Here is a 26,142-nt window from a genome sequence, read left to right as displayed (position 1 = left end):
ATAATTTTAGTATTCTGTTCGCAACGTACAACAGTGCACCATCGCGATGTTGCTGATATGTTGCTGACACGCAGAAATACAGAACCCCGTTGACTGTCGGTTGGCACTCGGCATCGGAAAACCAGAACCGAACTAAGCACAGAAGGCACCTAGGCACTCGGGAGCAAAACCAGCCTGTCTTGGACGCAGTTTCCGCGATTTTCATAACGTCGTCAATGTCGACACATCCACCGTGGACCTCTGCCGTGGACACATCGTTCCGCATGGTCCGCATAGTTCCGCGTGAGTTCTGCAATCCGGAGTCGGCCATCTTAGCCCAATGTACGTAGCGCTGCTGGCACTGCTCCGGAACTTCGCTGTTTCTAGCTGCTTTAATTGTTTGCTCGCTTGACAAAATTAGTGGTAAAAACGTCAATGCAACCGATATGCTCTGCGCGTTTGGACTGGGAGACGGAATTACAGGCGCCCTTCGCAGCCCGCTGAAGCTAAATCAACTCAACAACTTTTATTAAACAACGTTAGCGACGTGCTCGAGAAACGAAACCGAAAGATGAGTCGGGAGGGCGGAAGCTTTCTCCCGTCTGCCTGTAGAAAGACAAAAACGTCTCATTCTTCCTTTCTTCTCGTGTCCGTTTGGGGGCGCGTAGAAGGTAGGAAAATGCGCCGTTGCTACCTTTTGCCTTATTTTTTTCTTAGAGTGCGTAGGCGTATTGAAACATTCTAACGGAGTAGAAGCAGAAAGAAAAATCTAGGGCCCAATTGGCCGATTTCAATGTTTCGCTTCTTCGCAAGCAAGAGATGGCAAAAACCTTTCGCGCTTTTTTTTTTCTTTTTTTATGCGAAAGCATTATTGTTTTATGGAGAAAACCGATGTGATCAGCCTTTGAAGCCGCGCCACACGGCACCTTCCCTTGTCCCAATGGAGCGAAGCCTGTCGTCTGTAGCAGAAATTTGATGGACAGGCTCCCATTGGCTGGCGCGCGTCATAGTTTCAAGGAGCGAGGCTCCCATTGGCTCTCGCGAGGCGAAATTCCAAGGAACGCCACCAGTGAAGCCCTCTCCATGGCGGCGCAGCGCACGCAGTGGCCCGGTCGCCGGTAAGAGGGAGAAGAGCCCGCACGGGCAAATTCCGGAGAGGCTGCACGGCCGAGCTCAGCGCGGCGCGGCCACTTTACGAGACCGCGGGCTCGGCCGTCGGCCGCTACCTCGGCAGTAGCGAGACGTGGCCGTCCACGCCAGTAGGCCGTAGACGGACTAAGGGAGCGGAAGAACGAAATTCGTGCTTTTGCATTCACAACTCATAAGAAGTGCTTAGGTGTCCTCGGAATTTTGTTGTTTAGTTTAAGACAAAACATGATTGCGCTTTAAGACAGGTACATAGGAAGAACAGACACCACAGAGCGCTAGCGCTCTGTGGTGTCTGTTCTTCTTATGTTCCTGTCTTAAAGCGTAATCATGTTTTCTCACGTACAATACCAACTCGCCTAACAATCAGCACTGAGTTAAGACGGCTCGTGACAGCAAACAGAAAAACGCTGACGGCGACGTACCATTAGATGACAACCGAGGACGCGGCAACACGATGGCGGCTGACGATGCTTTGTCGTAAGCAAGAGTGGTTTTGGCGGCGAAGAAAACCCAACACTGCGTAGTGGAGCGCTAAAAGCGTCCGCCAGCGTGACAATTATCTATGTGTAGAAGCTCAACGAGAAGATAATAGGGAGTTTTCGTACACCGCGTTTCCTTCTCCGCTAAGCCCTCCGCAACGAAGAACCCGCTACTGCGCTTGCGCGCTGATGGCCTTGACTGTAGAGTTCCGGTTATCCTAGCGGGTTGAGGACAGCGTTGCGGGACGGCAAAAACCATCTACGAAAACTCTCTAATGGCGACGGTTTCAGTAGTAAGCCAGCATGCAAATCTCTCGAGGCGGCGCCTCCATCTCGAGGGGGCATCTGTGTACGCTTGAAACACTGGCGTGTGTTCACCCAAGCCTCGAACACCCACCACCACCCTTTCCCTCTCTAGCATCGCGTAAACCAGCCTGTTGACCCGGCTGGCCCATGTTGAGGAGAGAGAGGCCCGCCTTTTTGGCACCAATGGCCGTGGGGACAATGGAAAAGAATCTGGGAAGACTAGAGGGGCACCACGGCAAGTCTCTAGCATGGGAACCGCTACAGGGCGAGGACGGACACGTGTGGTGACAGCGATCGCGACGTCGGGCTGCGACCCGGTGACTTGGTCTGTCCTTTACACCAAACCCGACCCTCGACGGCGACGTTCACATGACGCGATGCCCATAAGCACCACCGGTATGATCACCAGATGAAATGGAGACGCACCTCCCCAAAGGCTTTCTCGACGCTCCTTCCCCAGCGGAAGGGGAAAGGGAGGGGGGGGGGGGGCGCGAGGGAGGATTTCCGCCAAAAAACAATTCTGGCTACGAGCCTGGTTTGTAGTATGGTACTGCAAGGGGGGCCTACGGCAAAATTCGCTGGTTCTTAAGAAGGCTTTGGTACCCTTTTAATGTACAGCGGGCAACATGCAGACAAACGTTGAAATAATATAAGCAAAACCATCATACACAAAACAAGAGCATAGCAAAACATAGCCACTTACACAAATTTCAATTCCTCATCATTATACACACTTATATGCACAACAAAAAATTAGCATTCTCCATCTCTTGGCGCATTACCACTTGGTGTGTCCGAGATGAGCAGCTAAGTAGCGACACCATGGCATAAATAATAGTAAAGGGGATGCTTTTACTGGTGGATGGCAACACTTGGTTGCCATGCAAGTTAGGTGTCTGGTCGTATGCCAGTATGTCGATCAGCATGCTGGCATTGTCAATCTCTTTTTTATTTATTTCAATAAATAAAAAATAGCGCAATACATTGTGTGCAATAATGCGCAGTTTGGCGCGATTTGGCGTCTGTATCATATCCCCTTCGTGCCGCATGAACGTATGGCACGAATCTTCAGTGACATGGCTGCAAGCAAAGTTGCAGACGTCAGGCGTCGAGGTTGTTTTGAACAGGTTTTTCACTCGGCACTCTTTCAGCTTTACCTCTAGTCAAAAGATGCATAGCCACAAACAGCAGCGCCATTATTACTGTTGCCACAAAACAGACGTACATCAACACCATGGCGTCTTTCTCGATAAATAAACCCACGACGACCGGGGAAATCATGGTCCCGAAAGAAGCGGCGACCGTGATCACCGACATCATTTGGTTGGTCATCACCAGATACTTCACCGACCAAGAGACCGCAGTGGCAAAGACGGCTGCCAGAGACACTCCCGCGGCGCCTGTCAGACACCAGAGGACCATAGATGAACTGGACCCGAAGAAGACCAGGGCCCCGAAAGTGGCGAGGAGGCAGCACTGACAGGTGAGCAGGATGCTGAAGGGAGTCGCCACCATGGCCCAGAAGGCAGACGCCACCCTCGCGACCGTAAAGGTCAGGAAGAACAACGACGTCAGGTAGGCCGCCTGCGATTTGTTTAGGTGGAGAGTGCTCTGAACCGCGAAGGTCGGAAGCATCTGACCGTAGGAGCACTCTAGTCCGAGGTAGACCAAGATGTAGGCACCGAGCAGCAACAGGAGGGCAGTAGGAAACCAGCCACCGTTGCCCTGGCAACCTGCGTCACCCCCGGCACTGGGCACAGGAGGCTTGCTATCGGACTTGTCGACGAGGAAGACCAGGAACATGAGCAGTGCTACAAGCGCGTTGAAACCGGAGACAATGCCGAACGCGTACCGCAGCTGTGATGGTGCGAATGATGTGGCGTTGGTATCATTAAGGACATCAAACACTGTCCCGTCCGAATTCAGTAGTATAGCGTCAATTCCGCCCTGAAAGTTTGTGGAGTTCTGTAAGGTTGTGTTCGCAGAAAAGAGGGCGGATGCGTTGGTTGTTGAGAGGAACGGTTCCGTGATGAAGGGCGCTATAAAGGCACCGACGCCAAAGGCGAAATGGTAGATCTGGAGCGCTGGACCGCAATTGGAAGGCCACAGGTTGATCAGCCAGATATTAGCACCTGAAAGAAAAAAAAAAAAAGAATTGGCTAACAATTTGGGTCTTTTCATGCTATGCATTCTACAACGTCATCGCAAAACATTAGAGCTATCCAAACAGGAACCAATCTTGAATGAAATCCGCAGCCATACTGAACTAACTTAAAATTAAATTAAAATAAAAGTTCATTTTATAGCATTAAAGTCTCCGCCAAAATGGGGTGCTAGCTGTTTCAAATGCCAAGGTTTCAGAGCTTGCCTTTGTCTGATTCAGAAGTTATAAGCGATTTTTGGAAGTTTTCAATGGGAAAATGACGGCCGACGAAGTCAATTTACACAAAGGGCATTTTTAAGTGCGAGTTCTGGCACTTCAAAAATTATTTAAGTGCCTCTTCAGGCACCTAGAAAAAGGTTTGTTACGGTTCAGTGTCCCTCGAGGGTAGAGTGAACGGGGAGACGTATTCGAAAAAGCTTGTGAAGGAAGTCAGCGGCCCAATATCGGCACTTCATGGGTGCGCGTTTCTGGATGTCGCATCACCTGATTTATGGGGGAGAAAGGGGGCGGGGGGGGGGGGGGGGGTGGAGAAGATGAGGGCGACTGAGGCTTAGGTAAACACACCTTGATTCACGCGCTAGCCTTTAGCCGGCACTCGGATGTGCCCACGTAAGCACATCTGAGAGCCGGCTAAAGTTCAGCGCGTGAATTACTGAGGCGTTTTTACCTAAGCCTCGGCACCCCCTCCTCGCTCTGCCCTGTAACCCAGGCGATGTGAGGTTCACAAATACGGGCCAGAGTGTTGAAATTGGCCCGCGGTTTTACTCCACCCATTTCTTTTCCCAATACACTTCCCGGTCTTGTTACCCATGTAGGGCATGTGTGAACGGATCGCCCGTCGCTCACTGACCGGTGTCCATGGCTCCAGACGAGACGCCAGCCAGCACCGAGGCAGCGTGGGCGTACCAGATGTGCACGCACAGCGGCGTCAGGAGCACGCTGAGGGACGCCAGCAGCATCATGATGACGCTCAGCACCTGAGTGTTGTACCGGTCGTACAGGCGGCCACCTGCGATGCAAAGGCATGAACCGGTCACCTCTGCCTCTCCTTCCCATCAGGGCGCATGTCGTGTTAATATTATATTTTTACTGGGACGTAAGCCCGCTCAATTTAGCGGGGAAAGGTACGTTTTTGTCGTTATACTCTCGCGAAAGGGGGCTAATAGTGCACACGAAAAACAGCATTATTTTGGAGACATCTGCCAGGATACAAGTTCTTCCCGAACGACGACGCAGCACTCGTATTCAATACGAGCCGAGCCGAGTTCATGACGAAAGCTGACGCGACCATCGTGTCCAGCACATGCTCGGCGTACGTGCCCAAACAATGGCGGACTCGTATACTTGTGGTGCCGCAGTTACTAGGTAGAGCACACTTTTGAGATAGGTCTATTATCTACGACGTCATCTACCGAAGTGCGGACACGAGCGTTCCGCGTCCACGTTCGACTGGGACTAGTTTTTGATTGGTTGGGGCCGCGATTTCCAGGCGAACTTTGACGCAGCACTTGTGTCTAACCTGTGCCCCCGCGCAGGCCTCAGGTAGGTAAAGTGAAATTTCCAACAGTAAGGCCTTGTCCCGGGGCATCTTATTATCGCTCCGCAGCCAATAAGATAATGGCATCGGTCGATAAGAATTCCACAGAACCAATCACGATGCAGAAAGCGCAAACGTAATAAGCCAAGACCAGAATTTCGTAATCTGTTATTGGCTGTGTATGGACAACTGCGGAGCAAGCTTCGGGAGAACATCCGTCGGTCGTGACCCCTTCCACTGCTCTGCGGCCACCAGGATCTTGATAAAGAGCGGGATTACACGATTGACAGTTCGAACGAAACCCATGTACATTTGCATATGCGCTCATTACCTTAGGTTAGACGCCTGCCAGGACCTACTAAACTTGCCTCCTTAGCGTGGTCAGTATTCTCCACGATAAAGTGTTGCTATAGTTACTAACAGCCTACGACTCGCAGGGTGTGACTTATTTTGTCCACGCCACTAACTTCGTGATTATTTATTTTTCGACATTTTTATTCTTAATATATGCCGCAATCGCACAGGCTGAAGAGCACTGGTGAGATTTTCGGGCGTTATTACGCCTTGCATTTCTGAAACTGTCAGTGACTATAGTTATAGCCTCCTCTATACTCACAGAGCCTGGCAGCTCGACGACGGAGCCATGGAGTGCCCGGTCGCAGATTCGGAGCTCGAGTATCTGGTAGCACAGAGCATTAAAGAGCCATTTCTCGGGGAGCCTAGAGTAACTGTATAGGCTCTGCTTGCAGAGCTCCGCAAGCGGAGCATATACAGTTACTTTAGGGGAGCCTGGACGTGAGCGCGCGGCTTTTGCAGCGGCGAGTACCCGAAACACACTTGTTCGCTCGGGAGAAGTGGGCTTCGGCGTCTCGCCGCAGCGGGGCGCCAGTCGCGTGGCTCTCCTCTCATCCGTTGTCTGCCGCTTCACCTTTTCCATTTTGGTGGCCGCTTCTCGTGGCGATCTGCCAGGATTTGTCAGTATATAGGAGGCTATGCTATAGTACACTCTAAATAAAGGTATGTAAGTTTACTTTCCTAGGAACCAGGAGAACAGTCAACCACGGCGAACAATAGAGAATCCCAGCGAATGACGTAGCTCGTAATACAATTAAACAAGAAAAAAGCAGTGAGCGCCTGGCATGGACAATGAGCGAGGGAAAGATCAAGCTCATGTTCCTGCGCGCATCGAATTTCTTTGTCGAATGGTAATACAAGCTTCGCCGGGATCCTTCTATCGTTCGCCATGATTCCTTTTCTCGTGTTGTACATTAAAGCGAACTCAAAGGTCCTTTTTTTAAAAAATGCAGATATCACAATACTTTCTAAAAATTCATTTACTAACTTTTACTATGACTACGCCTCCAGATAAGTGTCCTTTTATTAGTTCTACTCACCCAGGAATGATCCAACCAGGATGCCGACACCTCGCGTGGTTGCCAGCTGGGCGACATTCTTCACGTCCGTGTTGTACACGTCGGCGAGGTCCAAGAGGGCCACTCCAGTCACCGAATGTAGCAGACCCTGCGATACGGGAACGCGACAGATCCTCCTCACACCAAAAGTCGCTTATGATACCCGTTCTATTGGAGCGACAAGCCACGCTTGTCCAGTTAACAATTAGTTATGGTTTTTTTATTCTTATTTAACAATTATGATGCCCTTTCTCTGGGAACGACAAGTCATGCTTGTCCAGTCACGAATTCTTTCCCACTGGTGTGTGTTATATTACAGGCTGTACAAAAAGTATACACCGTTTCTTCTAGCGAAAAAATAAATTACGCATTGCCGAACCCTTAGTCTGTCCAAATGCAGTGCTACTAGCTGTTCGGGCCAGATGTCAAAGTTTCAGAGCTTGCCGTTGTCTCGTTGAGAAATTAAAAGCGATTTTCGGAAGTTTTTATTACGGAGCGCAAGTTTGTCTGCTTCTTGCACAAGGGTTGCGATGATGCCAGAACAGCGAGCTCATACTGGCTTATTGAAAAAAATAGTGGGTAGACCACAAGGCGTCTATAGTCCGTTGCAACCTAAGAACGAAGGGCGAGGGTAAGACGAGCCGGGGAGGAGGAAGCAGACGGAACGCTAAAGAGAGAAGGAGGTTTCCCCTCTCTCTTCTCCAGCGTTCCGTCTGGTCCCTCCACCCCTGCCCGTCTTACCCTCGCCCTTTGTTCTTAGGTTGCAACGGACTATAGGGTTAAGGCATACCCTCAATCCTTTCAATCAGAGTCAGTCAGATCTCGGCGTCGTCCTGACGTCACCGCAACCCTCTGCTCAAGAAGCAGACAAACTTGCGCTCCGAATAGGAATACAGCCGACGAATTCAAAAAATAAAAGGAGCTGAAAGGTGTGAGCTGTACCGGGAATGCAGGCCCCATGTTCCCAGTGAAACTTTCGAAAAATTACGTATAACTTTTTAATAAGATAGCAGTTTGGCACCTTTCCCATCTGGTCCGGACCGCTATCTAGCGCTACATTTGGGTGGAGACTATGCTTTCGGCGATACGTCGTTTATTTTTGTGGTAAAAAGAAACACTGAAAAATGTTTTTATAAAACGCTTTGTTTTTTTCTTCTTTTTGCACCAAAAATCCCTCAGTAGTGTTTGTAAATGAAAAAGGTAATGTTTAATTGAAACAATATCTTCTTAACCTGTTCGGAGTGCAAAGTACACTTAAAAGGTGATACGCAAATTATACTTGGTTTACTAAAACGTTTTTTTTTTTCCTTTTTTTTTTTTCATGAGGATACGTTATTCAGAGTGACGTTAAAGCCACTGTTCATACATCATACAAAAGATACGGGTTTCGCTGAAGACATGGTGACAAAATTATTTGCGGACAGGCCTCAAGCCTATTCGTAGCATGTTTGTTTCATGCATATGTATGCTATAAACATGTCTGCAGACAGTTTTATATTACCAATATGTCAGGACCGTCGTACAAGGAGATAGCATGCCTCCGACAGTGTCTGCAAACCGTCCTTTATCTAATGTGTTAGCAGTGTGTCCACGTGCGGCAGAGCGCTCCGCCTCCTCCAACAACGGCCAGAAAGACTCTGACTCTGGCGTGCTAGTACCACCGTATGTTCGGCAACAATACCCGCAAGTGAAGCCAACCTTGCTCTTGGGCGGGAAACTAGGAGACCGGGCAACGACGACGGCAAGTGATACCGGTCGACAGGAAAGCCGCCTCCTCCATGTGCTTGACAAGGTAGCTGGCCATCGCTTTCTCGTCGACACAGGAACCGAGGTCAGTGTTCTATCATTTCTCTTTTGGATCGACAACGCAAACAGAGGGCTCCCCGCTCCAGGTGATCAACAGATCACCCTTCGCCAAGTACGGCCAGCGGTCTTTCACAATTAGCCTTGGACTGCGTCACACGTTCCGATAGCTGCTCATCGTCACCGACATCAAGCAGGCTATCCTGAGAGCGAATTTTTTAAGCATTTACAAGCTGGCCGTATACATTCATTCACGGCGACTCATTGACTCGACGACACATATCTCCGTGAAGGGCGTGCTCTTCACGACTACGGCGACAGGACTTAGAGTGTTTTCACCATCATCGGCCCATAAAAAAATTTTCGCCAATTTTTCTAACATTACGAGGCCATACACCAAGCAGTCGCCGGTAAAGCACACCATCATTAACAACATTGTAACCTCTGGGCCCTGGCCCCCTATTTTCGATGCTCCCTGTCGGCTGCCTGAAGAACGCCTGGCGATCGCTCGTCACGAGTTTGAGCATATGCTCGAACTTAGCATCGTTCTCCATCATCGACCAACTGGGCCTCCCCACTGCAGTGGCCCCCAAAAAAGATTCCGGCGACGGGCAACTACCGTGCCCTCAACACCGGCACCAACACCCAGCCTCACCGGTACCCACTTCCTCACATACAGGACATCACCCCGCACCTGACTGCATGGTTCCCACATATTCTCTAAGATCGAGTTGGTGAAGACCAGCCATGTATAGTATGCATTGCTATTAGCGAGTTACTTCTACCCAGTTACTTTTTTCGGAAACGAGTAACCAATTTAGTTACTTTTTTGAACAAGGAACGAGTAAAGTACTTAGTTACTTGTAAAGCCAAGTAACGAGTAAGGGTACTTCGTAACTTTTAAGGAGTAATGTGTACAACGCCACGCGTTTAAGCAGCCTCGTTTTTATTTTAACCTGAGTGCGCGTCTATTGCGACAATGACAGAAGGGCAACCCGAAGAACTACTACATAGTAGGACAGTAACATTTATCGCTGAGCAAGTCAGTCGAACCATATACCTTGAAATGTCCTTCACCCAGAAAACACAATGGCCGTGTTCCAAAATTTACTCGATCTTACTCCAGGGTAAGGGTTTTGTACCTTGGCGTTCTAAAATCTACCCGCGTCCAGCGCTTTTCAATCTGTGTTGTCACGTGACACAACCCGCCGGAGTAACTCGGATCCATTTGAGTAAGATTTGGAACACAGCCAATAAGGTTCCTTGGTTGAACCTTCTCGAATCGTGTGCAGATGGATAGATGGATGGATGGATGTTAATGGCTACACCCCTTTTAACGGGCGGTAGCTTGCGCCACCTAGCGTAAGTTTAAAATACAAACATGTGATTCCTCCCGCCATTTAAATTCAATTTTCTCACCCTAGCTTTTACCAGGTAGTGTGGGACATCACTTTTGAAAAATTGGGCAAAAAACACAAAAACTTCATTCCCGCCTCCTCCCCCCGGCGAGGGAGTCACCAATATTCCTCTGCCTTTTATAGGTCAGCGTTACCCCATCACCGGGCCCACTGGGAGACAGGGTTGAGACTTTGGGCCGGAGCCACGCGGAAGGGAGTCCCACTTTTTTTTTGTCCCGCTTTTTCCAAGCTTTGATAGTAAGTTGTGCATCGTTCAATTTTCTCTAGATAATTTCCACCAATCTTCCAATCGCCTCCCTCTGACTGTAACCCTTTTCTCTTCACAGACCGAATGGAAACCCGGAGGTTGCCAACGCGGGAAGGCACAGAAGCCATTGTCAACTTAGAACTTTAGAAGCAGAGATAGCAAAAACGAGAGTGGAATCCCAGATTCACCAGCTCTTCCTGAAGCACAACGCTGTCGTGCCTTCGAGCGCGTGAGTAGAACGACTCTTTAGCGTCGTCGGAAATGTATTCTCAAGAAGTGGGGAAACACAACTGATGAAGACTTGCAGAGGCACCAACTGCTTAAATGCAAAGACTACTGAAAAGAAAACAATGAACCATGAAACAAAAGCAGTTCTGTACATGGTTGTCAGAGTAAGGAGAAAAGTAACTCGCTACTTCTGAGGTAAATTAACGAGTTCTTTTCGAGATTCGGTAACGAGTAACGATTTTAGTTACCTCCTGAGCGAGTAACAAGTAACGGTATTTAGTGGGTTTTTTTTTTTTTGGGGGGGGGGGGGGGGTGGGGGGAGGGGGGTAACGTGTACACATGCCTGGTGAAGGCATACCACCAGATTCCGGAGGAACCTGTCGACTTCCCAATGACCACCATCACCACCCCATTTGGCTTCTTTGAGTATGTAAGGATCACGGATGGGCAATATTTTAAATACAACTATTTGAAATACGTCTTTCAAATACTTTGTGTATTTTGCTTTTGTATTTAATTACAAATTGCGTAATGTATTTGGCATGGGTATTTAAGTACTAAAACGTGGGTATTTCAAATACAATTGTAATTAAATACAATTTTGTGGGCGAAAATACATCCCTCAAAATTATTATTGCGACTCATCTTGCTCATCCTAAGACGTGCCCAGAGCAGGAAGAAAACTACGTTCTGCACCGAATGCAGTGTCTCTCAATCAAGCACAAGCGTTTAGTGACTTTGTGATTACGGTGCTAGTCCAGGGCAAGAATAGTGACGAAATCGACGTTCACAGGCAGACTGGCTAAATAAGTGCCTGTGACAACTTGTGGTGCTTTCCAGCCTGGTTTCCATCCATATTTTTGCCTGGAACATTCTAAATGCGCGGGTCGTCCAGATTTTCGTAACTGGTGCGAGTGGCAACAATAAAACATTCTCTAGCTAGTGCTGCGCGTCTTGGTCGTCTCGGTTCTCTGTTGGTCTATACCGAAATGTAATCGACAAAAAAAGCTGCTTGAATCTCTGTACTTTTTTTCACCTATTACGTCCTAGCTGATTACATTTTTTTGTGATTATATTTCTATTCCGTTACTAGAGCCTCTCACACTAATTCCCGAGTGTGCGATGCAAAATTAAAATGAAATACCCAGAAACCCGTTGCAGGTGTTCTGAAGTCGCTGACGCAGATTTTGAGGAATGTATTTGGAAAAGTATTTGGAGGGAGACCAAATACATTTGGTTGTATTTGTATCTTGTAATTAAATGTTTTTTTGGAAATGTAATTATATTTGTAATTAAATACATTTTTGACGAAGTATTTTGTATTTGTATTTCGATACATATTTGTATGTATTGTGCCCATCCCTGGTAAGGGTGTTCGGTTTGAAAAATGCCGCCCTAGACATTTCCCACGTTTTCACCTGAGCTCGGAGTCGGTCGCACCATCTCTTTCTCCTCAAGATCAAACGCGCTGCATGTACTTAAGTAAAAGAAAAAAGTGATATATTTAAATTTTTGAATACAAAGCCAGTAGATGACTTAAAATGTGAGTAAACCATATTATTGATGTACTTCAGTTACATTGCTTCAGTATATTATAAGTACCGTAAGTGATCTTTAGGCGCACTGTAGTCGGTGATTTGCAAGAATTTAGTAGAAGCTCCGCATTCAGCGCACGCTCGTTTCCATCCGCTGTGTTCTTGCTCCCTTTCAGCTTTAGCGAGAACAATATTGTTTTCGTTTTTGCTGACAAGTTTCCGTTTTCACTGAAATAAATACCATAAGGGGTGCACAATGTAATTTTTTCATTTGATGAATATTAAGCTTAGGTGGGCGCCGGCTCAGAAAAAAAAGTTTTCTTTTGCATATTTTATTCTAGGTAACGTCACGTTCTCAAACGTTCGCATTTTCTCATTACCGCTGCGTCACCTTTTAACGTAGTTTCAACTTTTTGCGAGGCATATAGTTCGTTTTTGGGGGCTAAAAAAGCGGTGTTAATTTTTTTCGGTCGTACCCAGTAGTTTGTAAAAACATAGCGTTATCGCCTTATGCCACTCGTCTCGTGTGCGGTTTTCGACTTTTATGATCACCCGTTTTTTCCTCACGTTGTGTTTTTGCGTCGTGTGCTCGCACTGAATCGTGGATTACAGCTTTGGCATTCAATCAGTTCAATCGTGAGCATAAAGACTTAGCTAGAAGTGTTCGGTGAAAAGAGGACCTTCGCTTCGCTTCTCCCGCTTTTGTTTGTCGGGGTCTAAAGTTTATGACGGCACCAATCGCTAGTCTGCTTGGTTTTATATTACCGCATTCTTATCGCTCGCCACGAATGAAGACAGTGTAGTTGTCTTTCTGAGCTGTATTTAGACTTTACATATCGGTTTTGTGTACATACTTGTGTCATGCATGTGTTACGGTGATTTGGGAGCAAAAGACGAGACGTCTACTCGATCCGCAATTGCTTGGGCTCGGACTCTGAGACTGTATTAAACAGAAGGTCTGCGTTAGCGTTAGGCGTGAACTCGGATCCAATTACACTCTTCGTGTCCGAGAGATAGCGAACGCTAATATTGCTGGTGGGGTTTTGAAAAGGTTACGTGATCAAGGTATTTAAAACGGGAGTTTTAAGGGTAAGTGGAAATATACTGGAATGTTGTCAACAGAACCATCATCCCAGGACATCAGGAAGTTTGGGTTGAGGTTTTTCGCCATCGTCGCGTTGCTAAATTTCTTGCCAGTGTTGCCATTTTAGCTGTCTTCCCGCTTTATTTACCGATTTTCAGAGTTGTCCAGTGGGAGAAATTGCAGTTTGGCGGGTGACGGGATTTTCAGCAGTTTTGAAACAGCCTGCCACGAGGTTACTGGGCATGGCCAGAGTCAACACGCTACTGGTCACGAAACTTCACCGTAAAGGCCCGTTCACACACTTGCTACTTCATGAGATTGAGTGCCTTGGAACCTCTTAATATCTCTTACGACGAGAGGACGCACTGGTGCCATCTATGGTGTAGCAGTGGAAACTTGACAGTCCCGTATATTTTCTATTTCTCTCGCGCACCATCCTTTCTTTCTTGTCTCGAAAAACTCTTGTCAACGTTGTAAACGACTATTTCTCATATTTATTACGCACATTTGAGCTCGAAAATCCCGCACAGCCTTCGCTCTAATGAAATGCAGTTCCAGGGTCACCGCATAGATGGCACCAGTCGTGCCAGTGTGTTATCTCGTTCTAAGAGATTTTAAAAAAGTTCAAGGCACTCGATTCAAAAAGTCACAGGTGTATGAACGGGCTTTAACGCTACCCTAGTGAAAAAGCCATTTGTACGAGAAATTGCTTGTGTCCAATAAACACATATGAATCATACAAGATATATAAGAACATATAAGAACCGCAATAAGAGCTATATAAGAAATATAAGAAACTTATATGAAACTTTTCACAAGTTTCTTATATGGTCCTTATATGTTCTTATATATCTTGTATGATTCATATATGTTTATTGGACACAGAAATTTCTTATACAAATGATATTTTTCAATAGGGTATATGCGAGAGCTTGAAACGCAAGCACGCGTGGTGCTAGCGTCGTGCGTATAGCACTGCTGGAAGTCTGGCATCCAGAAAGTGAGATCGTAATTTGGAACCTCCTCCAAATGAGTCACCAGTATGTCGCGCTGACGCGTCATAGTACTGGCAGCGTATTTCGCTAACGAAAGTGACTTCAGCTTTACGCTGAGTCAACAGTTCACACTTACTTCTCTGCAAGTTAATAATTCAAAATAATATCACTCTTCATTCCTTCGTCTTGCCTTTGAAGCTCCAGATCACGTAGCCGCTTGTTTTGGCTACGACTACAGGCAATCAACGCTGCTCGTTTTTCTGAATGTTTGGCTGCAACTGCCATTCCGGGAATTAAAAACCCTAACACGTGTTTCATTGGTTTTAAATGCCAAAAAAATATTTTTATGCGGTAATTACTGAAAGTACAAAATTTGTTGCTTCGCCCCTTTCAAGGCTTAATTAAGCCGGGGTCACACTGCTTATATATCATCATACAAAAGAGTGTCTGCATACAGATTCGAGCGCGAGTCACCATGAGATTGGAGCTTCGAATGCCGCATGGTAATGAGTTAGAGGAGATAACTTGCCAAGCGGCATTCTAACCACGGATATTGCAGTCATTCCTGTTTGCAGACTGTCGTTTGTATGATGTAGAAGCAGTGTGACCCCCGCTTACTGTCCAGAGAAAACAATGTGTTAGTAGAAAAACCATTGTATTCCTAAATTCCTCAGCTGGTTTGTTATGAAATCAAGAGTGAGCGTACCATGCCAACGCAGGCTAGATCCACGTTGAGGGTTTGTGCAGCCCTGAGCAGCGCTTGCCGGTTGACCATGACCGTCGTCGATTGCTGGAGCGCGTCCTCGGACTTCTTCTCGAGTTCGGCCATTTCTCACGCTTGCCACGCTTCACGAGCCTCTTATCTGCGTTACGAATCTCCAGATAGAAGGAGCAGTCAAAGACGTCAACCCGTCGGCAATCTTTTTACAGGCTTGGCCCCTAATTAGACGAGATAAGCACGCGAACTGGGCCCTGAATTGTCGTTGCAGCGCGCGTGTCAACCGACGCAGAAATCAAGGAGTGACCTCAGTCACTTACGTGTTTTACACTTTTTTGTCGCAAGCTCGTTGGACGCATTTTTTTTTTTTTGTTTCGGCGTCCTCACGAACAGAAAAACAACAAACCTTCAGGGATTGAAGCGGAAAGTACAAACACCACGCATACAACATAAAGCACAGCATTCGTTTCAACAAAGAACAAGCACAAAACAAACATCCGAACCACATAATTGATGATAAGGCGCTCCTGATAACAATGCGAAGCACGTAGCGCTCACCGCATACGTTTCGCGGTAAAGATTACTGTTGCGCAAGCTGCCACGGCGACGTCAGCTTGCGACGCGGGGAGTGACGTCACTAGCCTTTCATAAAGAAACCGCCACCGTTTCACCTTACGTCCGGACGCAGCGGACGCTACGAGCTATCCCAGCCAGTCCCGCTCTGTGGACGTGGCCCGTGATACTCTTTCCGCGCGTCGCTGTGCCCCCTCTCCAAGGTGACGTGACACTCACAGGGCCTTTGATTGGTTCCTATGGCTCGTAGCATCCGCGGCGCTTGGCTCCGAAGTGAAAATGAGATGCTTCACCCTAAGAATTAGAGAGTGTATTACTTACACACCCCTTCTCCTATATATAGCACCCCAAAAACTACAATTCGACGTTCATTCCACTGAAGTCGAACCCATGATACCAACTTTCACGGGCGGCTTGATCATCGAGTGATACAATTTCTTAAAATGGCTAAGATGCACATTAAAGGCTACAGCAAAACCTCAAGATTTTGTTGGCCCCGTTGCAAAACCTGAGCTTTTTGGGGTTTTTTTTTTCTGTAGTCTTTGACACGTACATTAGCTATTTAGTATGTTATCTCATACAGTCACAAAGTCGCTCGTAAAAGTTAGTATCCTCGGGTCGACGTCAGTGGACTGGATACCGGAATATAGCTTTGAGGTGTTATATATGGGACAAGGGGTGTAAGTACTACGCCTTTTATTTCTGAGAGTGCCGGGGCTTCCCACGCCTTACGTTTCCTTGGAAAAGTTCAAAAGTGTTTCCTCTTTTTTTTTTTTTTTATGTGATTGTAATTGTATGCATGCAGCTTCAACGATGTGGACGACCGTCTTCAGAGTTATCCTATATAGTGTCGGTTTCAGGTGACTAGCGTGCGACAGGGGCTAGTGTATGTTGTTTATGCGGTGTCGAGTGGCTCCCGCCATGAAAAAAAAAATGATTGGTATCTTGTCGCGATGAGCGTTTCGACTGATATTGCGGGGCGTCGCCACATGCAACTTGGGAGCTTGGTTGTGCACTCGACACTCGGATGACTCGGGAGGGATGTCATGTCGGAAAACACGTTTTACTTTATACACCTAGGGCCCTATATACTCGTCAAACACAAAGTTGGAGCCAAAAGAGCGCCGATTGGACGCCGGCGACAAAAGCGCCAAGTCATCGTCGTGATAGTCCAATCGGTGCGCTTTATAAACTTCAGCCCCAACTTTGTGTTTGACGAGTTTAGAAGCCTTAGACTCGCCAACCACAAAGTTGAAGCTGAAAGTTCGCGGAACGCGCCGATTGGATTTTGGCAAGAAAAGCGCAATGCAACCGTCGCGCTCAGTATACTTCGGTTGTAACTTTGTGGCCGATTAGTTTAGGGCCCCTAATTGAATTGCGGCAAATAAAAACTCTTTTTTTTTTTTTTTGCTGAAACGTAGATCGCTTCGAAACCTTCGATCGCGATACCCGACACTGTACCGACGCCTTTGAGCATGCATCATGTCGCAATCGGAAGTACCGGAACGATCTACTAAAACTACTATATAATACCGGTCTCGCACCGGTTCTGCTCGACGCCGGATAGTCCTCCAGTTTCTGACTCTGCAAGTGTGAACGTAACATTAGTATAAAACGAGATATAGTCTCTCTTTTTACAGCAGCACCCGTGATCGTCGATTAGCGCGCACAATATAGCTATTTAGTCGCCCGCACTCTTCGTTATCTCGCTGAGCGTTCAAAAACGTTTGGAGATATTTCCAGTTACGGCCCTTGGATTACCTCGTCTTGAATCTTTTCGTCACGCTACGAGAAAGTTTTCCCTAACCCTTTCAAAGGCCGCTCGCCAGTTATCGTACAAAAAAAGTCTCATCACAATCTATGCTTGTAAAAAAAATTTCACGAAAACGTTTTTTTTTTCTTGTTTTTTTTTTTTTTTTTTGGAAACTTCGGTTTTTGGACCGAGTAATATAGAATTCCGATAAAATTTTGAAAATTACTCGGTATGCAATATATTCCCCATCCCCCCCCCCCAACCCCCCACCCCCCCCCCCCCAAAAAAAAAAAAAAAAAACAAAAAATAAAAACGAGGGCCTTACGTGTTCGCATGTGTGTACATATCGTTTGAAAGGGCTATTAACAAGTTGTAGCACCAGAGTCGCGCTGCCGACGTTAGAAGTCAACCAATCAGATTGCTCAGAGGACCTAACGGATGGGCGTGTGTTCAGTGAAACCGCTGTGGAGAAAGTCTCTGGATGCGTTGAATACTTCATAAAGCCCCATGGGCTAACCGAATAGATGAAACGACATCTATACATGATGCCATATTACTTCAGAACAGCTGAAATGCCCTGTAAATTGTGCTATATCTGCTAAAAAAAATTTCAAAATTGTTTTTGAAAATTTGTTTTTTTTTTTTGGGGGGGGGGGGGGAAGGAGGGGAGCTTTTTGTTTTTTTGTTTTGCATTTTGTTTACTACTACTTGAATCAGCGCCGCTTGTAGTGACAAAACTTTCTAATGGTGCGTTTACACATGCAAATCCGCAAGAAAATCTGCCCATATTTTGACGCCGGGCGTCACAACGCTCGAAAAAGAAATCCCGAAGGTGAGCGGGATCGGTCCGGGAGCTATTTTTGCCGCCGAGCGATGCGTTTCTCCGGCCTCAAGCCAATCAGCGCTAACCGGAAGTTGCGTTGTTGCGTCGCCTTCTTCCTGCTTGTTTTCGGTAAAGGCGTCGACCGCGTGTAGCATCGCTAGAATGGTCAGAAACCAAACAAACCAAAGGTATCTGTATCGAAAAGTAATTGATTCAGTCGAAAACTACCCATGCCTTTACGACTTGAAATATGATACGTATAAGGAGGCAAAATACCAGAAAGATATGTGGGACAACATCGCCGAAGGATTCGGACCACGATGTGACAGGTATGTATACGTATTGTGAAACCCTCGCCATTCCCCAAAGTAATTGTCACAGCGATGAAACTGTAGTGTGCTAAAAGATAATAGGATATTGCGGCGAAACACTCTTTACAGCGCATGTCGCGAACTGCTTGCTACACCCACTCGCGACTCCGCGGTCTGTTACACGTATAAACGGTTGAAAACAAATTAAAACGTAACCATTAGCCCCCTGGTGTGGGTAAGCACGTGCAACGGCAGGCTTGCCAAAGGTACCTTCACGCGCCCGCTGCTCGTGCTAGCCCCCGGAGACATTATACTTCGTCTCACCTTAGCATGACTTGACTGTGAAGGCTGTGTAAGCGCAAGCGGGTAGCCTTGACTGCCTTGACTGGAGCCATAGCCTTCTCTATACTCACAAAGACAGGCAGTTCGACGTACAGTGCCCCGTCGCAGATTTAAAGTGCGAGAATTTGGTAGCACAGAGCATTTCTTGGGGAACCTGAACGTCAGCCGCACAGCTTTTGCATCGGCGAGGACCCGAAACATGGTTTTCAAACCCGACGAGAAAAGAAGCGGTAGCTCGAGGAACCCGAGGAGCGCGAGCGGACATTCCATCGCTCGGGACAAGTGTGTTTCGGCGTCTCGCCGCAGCGGGGCGCCTGTCACGTGGCTCTCCTCTTATTCGTTGTCTGTCGCTCTACCTTTTCAACTTCGACGGCTGCTTCTCATGGCGATCTGCCAGGCTTTATCGAAGCGTGATCCAAAGCAATTAGCTCGCGCTTTTACCATGCGCGGCTAACAATAGTCCATTTTAAGGTGAGACAAAGTGCAGCCGCGTCGCTTTGCTTGCAATCGTGTATTCACCTCGAGATCAAGGTTCGACAGTGAGCACATCAGCTTCTGTTGCTCCATGGTTTCCTATGCACCTCCTGGTAGCTCTCTGGTGTCCACAAAGCATCTAGAGACGAAGGATTCGCACCATCGAAATGGAACAAGGAGAAGAGTAGGGGCTGGAGATTTTGTCGTTTGCAGTTGATTTTAGCTCACGAACTTGCGTGCCATGCATGGCCGCTTCTCACGGCTTTGGCGTACTTTTCGCTCCAAGTAGTTCCGCTTTTTACCACAGCACTCGTAGCGATCGAGTCTTGAAGCGAATATGTCATGCTAGCTCGAATACGCCGCTGTGTTGTGGTAAACATTGAGAGTTTGTCTTCTATGCCCCATTTACCTTGTGTTGCGTAGCAGCGAAAGTTAGAAGCGCGAGCTCAAAGCTTTGGTGGCTGCTCTTTCTGCGCAAGGGTGCCGCCGAGATGCGTCCCGGTAAATCGAACGAGCCGAGTTCTGACGCTTGACCCTATTTGTGTTTTACTTCAAAATATAGGAAAATAAAAGAGCAAGACACAAGAAATATCAAAGCAGAAAAAGCCCTAAACCAAGTTGTCCCAGTCAGATGAATAGAAATGAAACACGCGCCATTAAAGAAACTTGCTCTCCTGACTTAATCGTTCATTCTTTCTGTTTGTTCGTCATTCATTTCGATATGTTTCGAAGTAAAGGGCAAATCGAGTCAAGGGTCAGCACTGTGTCTGTGTTAGTCTTCTTTTTGTTTCTGTGTCTTCCTTGCTGTTTCTATATTCACAGAAATAAATTAATTAAAAACCTGCCTGATTACTTCTGGCCAGACATCACATCATTTTGTCTTGCCACGACACCTTGCCAGCACCAATGAAGTAGTGACACGACTTGCCCCTTATTGCATAGGCTAGGCTGACGATATAAAAATAATATGTCAATAATTTGAGATAGTACTGGTGAATCTGTTTACTACAGCCATTCATAGAAGCTACAAGGTGATGGATAACCCAGTTTTTATTTCTGAAAGAAAAGGTGCCCTGGAGACTGATAAAAGTCTACAGCATGATACATAATATCTCGTGTTCCCTTGCATTAAGCAGATTTTCCATGCAATCAACATAAATATGACTTCTATCACTGTTTATCACTCCAGAGTAAATGATAATGTATACCTTGACCCGTGTTTCAGCAGGGCTATAAAACTAATATATTGGCATTCAGGTTCCCAGTTGCAGATGGTTCCTTCTGAACTATTAATTGCTAACATACACGTATAATCATTTACCATGGAACACTGTGTCACACTCTTGTGCCGTTTTTCTTCAGATGTAATGTCTGCCCCACATATTACGCACGCTTGGCAGCGGATTTGTGATAAAGTGCAGGCTGACTCGGTATAGGATCTGATGGGGCTTCGAAATTTTGTCTCCTTCTTGATGTGGGGGCCTACGAGGCTCAGAAGGGAGTCGAAGGTAAGCGGAGGCATCCTGAAGAACCTGTAAGAAACGCGTACACGGACAAACATGAGACGATCGATCAGGTTCATCGCAAGTGGTCGAGGAGGAATTACTATCTCAATTTCTCGTATAAACTGCATGATCGCGGGAGTTACAAGAGCGAACGCAACACTTTGAACGTCATTCGAGCCAAACATGTTCGTGCACGTAGCAGCAGCTTTGCTCACACCCTTGTTGAAACGGAACATAGTGAACATTTACACGTATTGCTGCGATGTAGCCGACCCAAAAAATGAAGGCGATAACACCGAATGGCTCGATCATGGACAACATGTAAAAGTAAAACCTTATTTCTATATTCGTTACAAGGGTATAGCGGCGAGACGTTTCGGTGGCGCCCTCGTTCGGTTACCTTTCGTGACGTCATTACCTTGTGAACAACAAGTTCGATGGTGTTTGTAATGGACATGGTGGAAGCCTGAAATCATAGCGCTCTCAAAGCAACACTGCCAACACCGTCAAAATTGAAGTTCTTACATTCCTCTTATTTCCGTCGATGAGAAATCCTTTGCTGACGTCATTGTCAGCATTCGGTCAATCGTGGCAGGCCGACCACAGCGACGCTTTCGATCGCTCACGTCGCCAATACATAATTGCAAACAGGCATCTGGCAGCCGCCGTGTTTCTGCTCGTGTGAACAAGCACGTGCAATTGCAAGCTTGCCAAAGCTACCTTCAAACCAATGATTCGCGCGTTTGCACGCATGGGGCATCAGTCGGGCAGGCATGCTTGCAAAAGTCTATACAACATAGAAAAGAGAGTCTGGAAACAGATTCGGACACAAGTCACCACGAGATCCGTGCTTCGAAAACCGCATGGCAACGAATTCAAGGAGAAACTTTGCACGCGGCATTCTAACCACAAATATCGCAGTGACTGATGTCTGGCAGATTGTCTTTTGTATGATGTATAAGAAGTGCGACCCCGGCTTTACCCTCTGTAATACTCCAAGTTGCTTAATTAAGAAGAGTCGAGGAAAGAGGCAGCTCACCTGACCCGTCCCGTGGCGGTCCTGCAGGCATGGCCAAAAGCACCACCGCCGACAGTGCCGCTGCTTTTTTCAAAGCCGCGTTGACTGCATTCAAGTTGATCGAAAAGCGATTTCTCTGCCTGTGAAGCATCGCTTCCAGCTCAGTCAATACTCCTTCTACAGAGATTAATTTAAGACGACAAATGCAGCCGTGCGCGAACAGCACAAATAGAAAAACAAATACTACAATAGAAATACTGGCTACGACAGGCCGTGCAGGGAAACAAACGCACGGCTTGGGACCGCATTGGAGCGGCTTGATCTATTGGCTTTCAAATATTTTCGGCATGAGCGTTTACTTTTACTAAGAGATTCATCCCCTGAGCCGTTCTAAATACTCTCAGAGTTGTGACATTGCTGGCAAAAAATCAATATGCTGGGAATATTTTTATTGCTCATTTGGTCACCGAGAAAATCTGTATCTTCAAAACGACCAGTATAAAAGGCGGAGACGCAGTACGCAGAAGTAGTGATCGGGATAGTGTGCTGTTGTTTTGATATTTGTATGTGCCGTATATGTGTGTGCGCTCAAATGTATATATTCCGCTGATGCTAGTGGTATGCGCAATGTATCTACATGTGTGTATAGTAAAGGTTCCCGAAGCGAATAATGGCGTGAACAAATAAAAATATTTTTGTAGAACATTAATTGGGCGGTACCTAGCGCCACCCAGCCTAGCTACTTGCAATTGCTCTCCTTGAGCCTGCCATCTGGTGGCAACAAATTTGACCCTCTTTCATGCCTCGCGATAATATCTGATTACCGTGCAACAGCTGCATCGAATTTGCTCTTTTGAGAGCGGCTTTTGGTACGGAGCTACGCCGTGGCGAGCTCGAAAACTTTTAGCGCACATCCCAGCGCGCCACTTGGTGGGCAGCTTCTCCAGGAACTGCAGTATAAACAACTAAATAAAATCTGCTTTTTTTTCTAGTTTGCTTATTATCTTTTTTTAATGGTAAAATTCCAAACTCTAAATATACGTACTTTTCGTCATATTTCTATACTCCTCAGTCTTTTCCCCAGAGCGCAATCGCTTTCGAGTTGGAGACAACAGGACATCGCAGACGGCAGTCACAATGGCCACTGTACGATAAAAGCTACAGTTCAGATCAGCATTACAACATAACTATCGGCAGGTCGATCGGTTTCATAGTAATCCCTCTAGTGTTCTTGAATTCTTTAATGTAAAGCGGAATACCAACCTGCGACACCCCGCCCCCTCCGGTCACGGCCCGACCAAGCGGCATCAATGCCCGACAGTTTACGTCATCTCATCTTGTTGTTACACCACTGATACGTGAACACACGGTCACAGCGGCGATAATTCCAGTCTACTGTTCACAACGCACAACACTGCCATCGCGATGTTGCTGCTATGTTGCTGACACGCAAAAATATGAAACTAGGGGTGTCGCGAACTTCTGTCAAACCAGATTTTAGGTCAAGCTTCCGGGGTTCGAAACCGTCGAACTTTAAACCAGATTCAACCGGCTCGACTTTGTGGACACTTTGTGGACAGGACCTTGATACAAGCATGCACCTAAAGAAGCGCGAAAAATACAAGGACGAGGAAGTAAACAGACAAGAGCGCTCTTGTCTGTTTACTTCCTCGTCCTTGTATTTTTTTTGCGCTTCTTTAGGGTATCACGAACCAACTGGCCCAAATTGCTACCTTAATAAGGCATGCTTAAGTTTGGAATTTTATTTTTTTTTATGGAAAGGGTTATTTTAATTTTATGAACAGTTTCAATTAAAAGAAACTAATTCTAATCAATGAAGAAGTTAACTTACTTTTTTGTACTGTATTAACTGAAATAACCAATCAGTGCTTCCATTAATTAATTCCTTAGCCATCATGCACCATCCAATTCTAAGCCAACTGGCCGGGTACCCAACTGGCTGCAGCCTGTCGCGCATGCGCAAAGCAGTCGAACCTGAGTCGAACCTTTGTGGAACTTTTAACAAGAAGCTCGAAAAAATCGAACCTGATCCAACTCAAACCTCGACCGGTTCGCGACATCTCTATACGCTACCACGTTGACTGCCGGTTGGCATTCGGCATCAGAAAACAGAACCGAACTCAGCACGGAAAAACTTCTCGTTCCTCCCTTCTTCTCGTGTCCGCTTGGGGGCGCTTCAGTTGAAGGGAGGAAAACGCGCCGTTGTTACCTTTTTCCTCCATCTTTTCTTAGAGTGTATATGGCGGAATTGCGTTGATTCATGTGTTTTTGAAGTCTCCCGTTTGTAGAGCCCTTCAGTTGCCCTGTCGTTTTCTTTCATTCTCGCTTAACACATCTTTCATCAGAAATAATTAACTTCACATGCCGCTCCCAAAGTGCACAAATGCAATTCATTTCTTCGACTTTTCAATCCTGTCCATCCTCTTTTTGCGAGCGAAATCGGACTTGAATATTCCAAGCGAGGATAAACTTACGGCACCCATTTGCCTGGAACGCTAGTACTTTTATCTCTTCTTTCAACGGAGCCGCTCACATGACTTCAAAGTTCAAAACCCCTCTTGTGGCGATTTTAAACGCCGGGAGGGATTGTCGCATTCACCAGCAAATAAATCCTGGACCCTACGTGTAATGTTGTGTGTTTGTGCTTTTAAAGGGATTGTCCGGTCGAAACCGGAAGTACTTAAGTTCTTGGGCTCGTTACGTCGAGGGAGCCTTCATATAGACAAACGTCATTTTTATTTTGATATATGATCTCCCGTTATTAATTAAACCTTTCATGATCCTATGTACGAAACTGCACCCCGAATTTCGCCAGTGTCAATGGCTGACATCCGTAGGTGCTGCGTGACGTCACAAATCGCAAAGGTTTGTCGGATGGTCGGGATAACAAGCGTTGGTCGATGGATATCTTGTATTTTGTTTCGAATTATATAGTCTCCTAGGCAGTACCTTACTGAAATACGGTTCTTTTAATGCAGTTCCCAAGCACGTGCAAAAAAAGTCGCACCTTTTAGCAGGATATTACTCGCAGACAGCCATAAGCTTCGAGCAAACGCATGCCGCTTCGCGCAAACACAACCGCGACGGACGCCGATCGAACTAGGGGCACTTGCAAAGCAAAGTTTGCAGATTTCGCCTCTGAAGCGGCACTTAGGTACACGAAGCGGCATCTGGGTTTACATTTCGGCGGATCCACTGGATCGGTGATGAGGCTGCGGGTCATTCCCTCAGAGGCGACGTCCGCGGGTCGAAGGCAAACGGCGAACCGTTCCAATGCATGTCGTCACTTACCTTGTACGAGCTTGGTGAATTGTAGCTACGCTCCATTTTCACACGCGGGTCAAACAGATATCGGGCTGCATGCGTGCTAAATACAACTTCTGGTATCATTTCGAGATGGCTAAACTGTTGGTTTCGGTTTCGCTGCATTATCAAGGTCTGTTCGATTCGGCCAGGAAGTTCTGAACTATAGTCGGTTACAAGTCAAGAAGGTAGGGGCAATAGCCCCTCAAAGGGAATCTTTGCATTTCGACGATAGGTTCGCGGCATCAGGATGATTTTGCGTCGGGAGTCACTGGCAGTGGCGGCAGCGCGCGGTCGGTATACCGGTCACCTCGAAGACGAAGGCCTGACGATAGCGTCTTGGCCAAGACAATTATCGACCGTAACTTTGGCGTCAAGTTGAAGCGAGAATCGGCAAAAATATGCCGATTCTCGGTATTTTTCCCAGGCCCGTTAGTGGGCGTCCACAGATACCAGCGGACAAAGCATGCAGTATTATGCACAGCTACGGGGACATGCGAGTGCCAACGCACTAAATCCCAGACCTCTGCAATGTATCGGAGTCGTCAATATGCATCCAAGAGCAACTGAAGGCGGAGACTATCAAGAGGGCAATACCTTTCCCGTATCTGTAAGTAAGAATATCAACACTGTGGATCCCCACATAACATCAAAAAGAAACAATTTACATGAGCCAATATTTCAACACTCACTACAGGGAGCCAAACCTACACGAGCAGGTGCCTAAAACGCTTTTAGATTATCATAATCAAGGAAATTCCTACCCTCGGTTATGATCTCAATTCCGCGTCCACCGCGGGTACGTTATTATCATAAATGAGAGGAAATGCAACCTCCGTATCGGCGTTATTGTTAAACATCGCAGACATTTGAGCAAGCGCTGCGAAAAATGGCACCGCGAGCAGATACGGACGAGGAGTACTGATATCACCGTCTGCTCTTGTCGTCTGCTTCCGCACGGACGC

At 46.8% G+C, this 26,142-nt stretch overlaps 1 protein-coding gene across 1 annotated transcript; it reads right to left on the bottom strand.

Moving 5' to 3' along the window:
• Positions 1 to 2,653: 2,653 nt before the first annotated feature.
• Positions 2,654 to 15,133, bottom strand: LOC115312510 (sodium-dependent glucose transporter 1B). Its single transcript, XM_040218724.3, has 4 exons — positions 15,043 to 15,133; positions 7,009 to 7,135; positions 4,928 to 5,086; positions 2,654 to 4,045 (listed from the first exon to the last, which is right to left on the bottom strand). The coding sequence occupies exons 1-4, from the start codon at positions 15,109 to 15,111 to the stop codon at positions 3,015 to 3,017; spliced, it is 1,386 nt and encodes a 461-aa protein (XP_040074658.1). The 5' UTR covers positions 15,112 to 15,133; the 3' UTR covers positions 2,654 to 3,014.
• Positions 15,134 to 26,142: the final 11,009 nt, after the last annotated feature.

The sequence above is a fragment of the Ixodes scapularis genome, unplaced genomic scaffold, assembly GCF_016920785.2.
Source record: "Ixodes scapularis isolate PalLabHiFi unplaced genomic scaffold, ASM1692078v2 PGA_scaffold12__126_contigs__length_90152505, whole genome shotgun sequence".
Taxonomy (NCBI): Eukaryota; Metazoa; Arthropoda; class Arachnida; order Ixodida; family Ixodidae; genus Ixodes; species Ixodes scapularis.
Note: the sequence above shows the minus strand (reverse complement) of the source record. Positions and strands in the feature narration are given on the sequence as shown.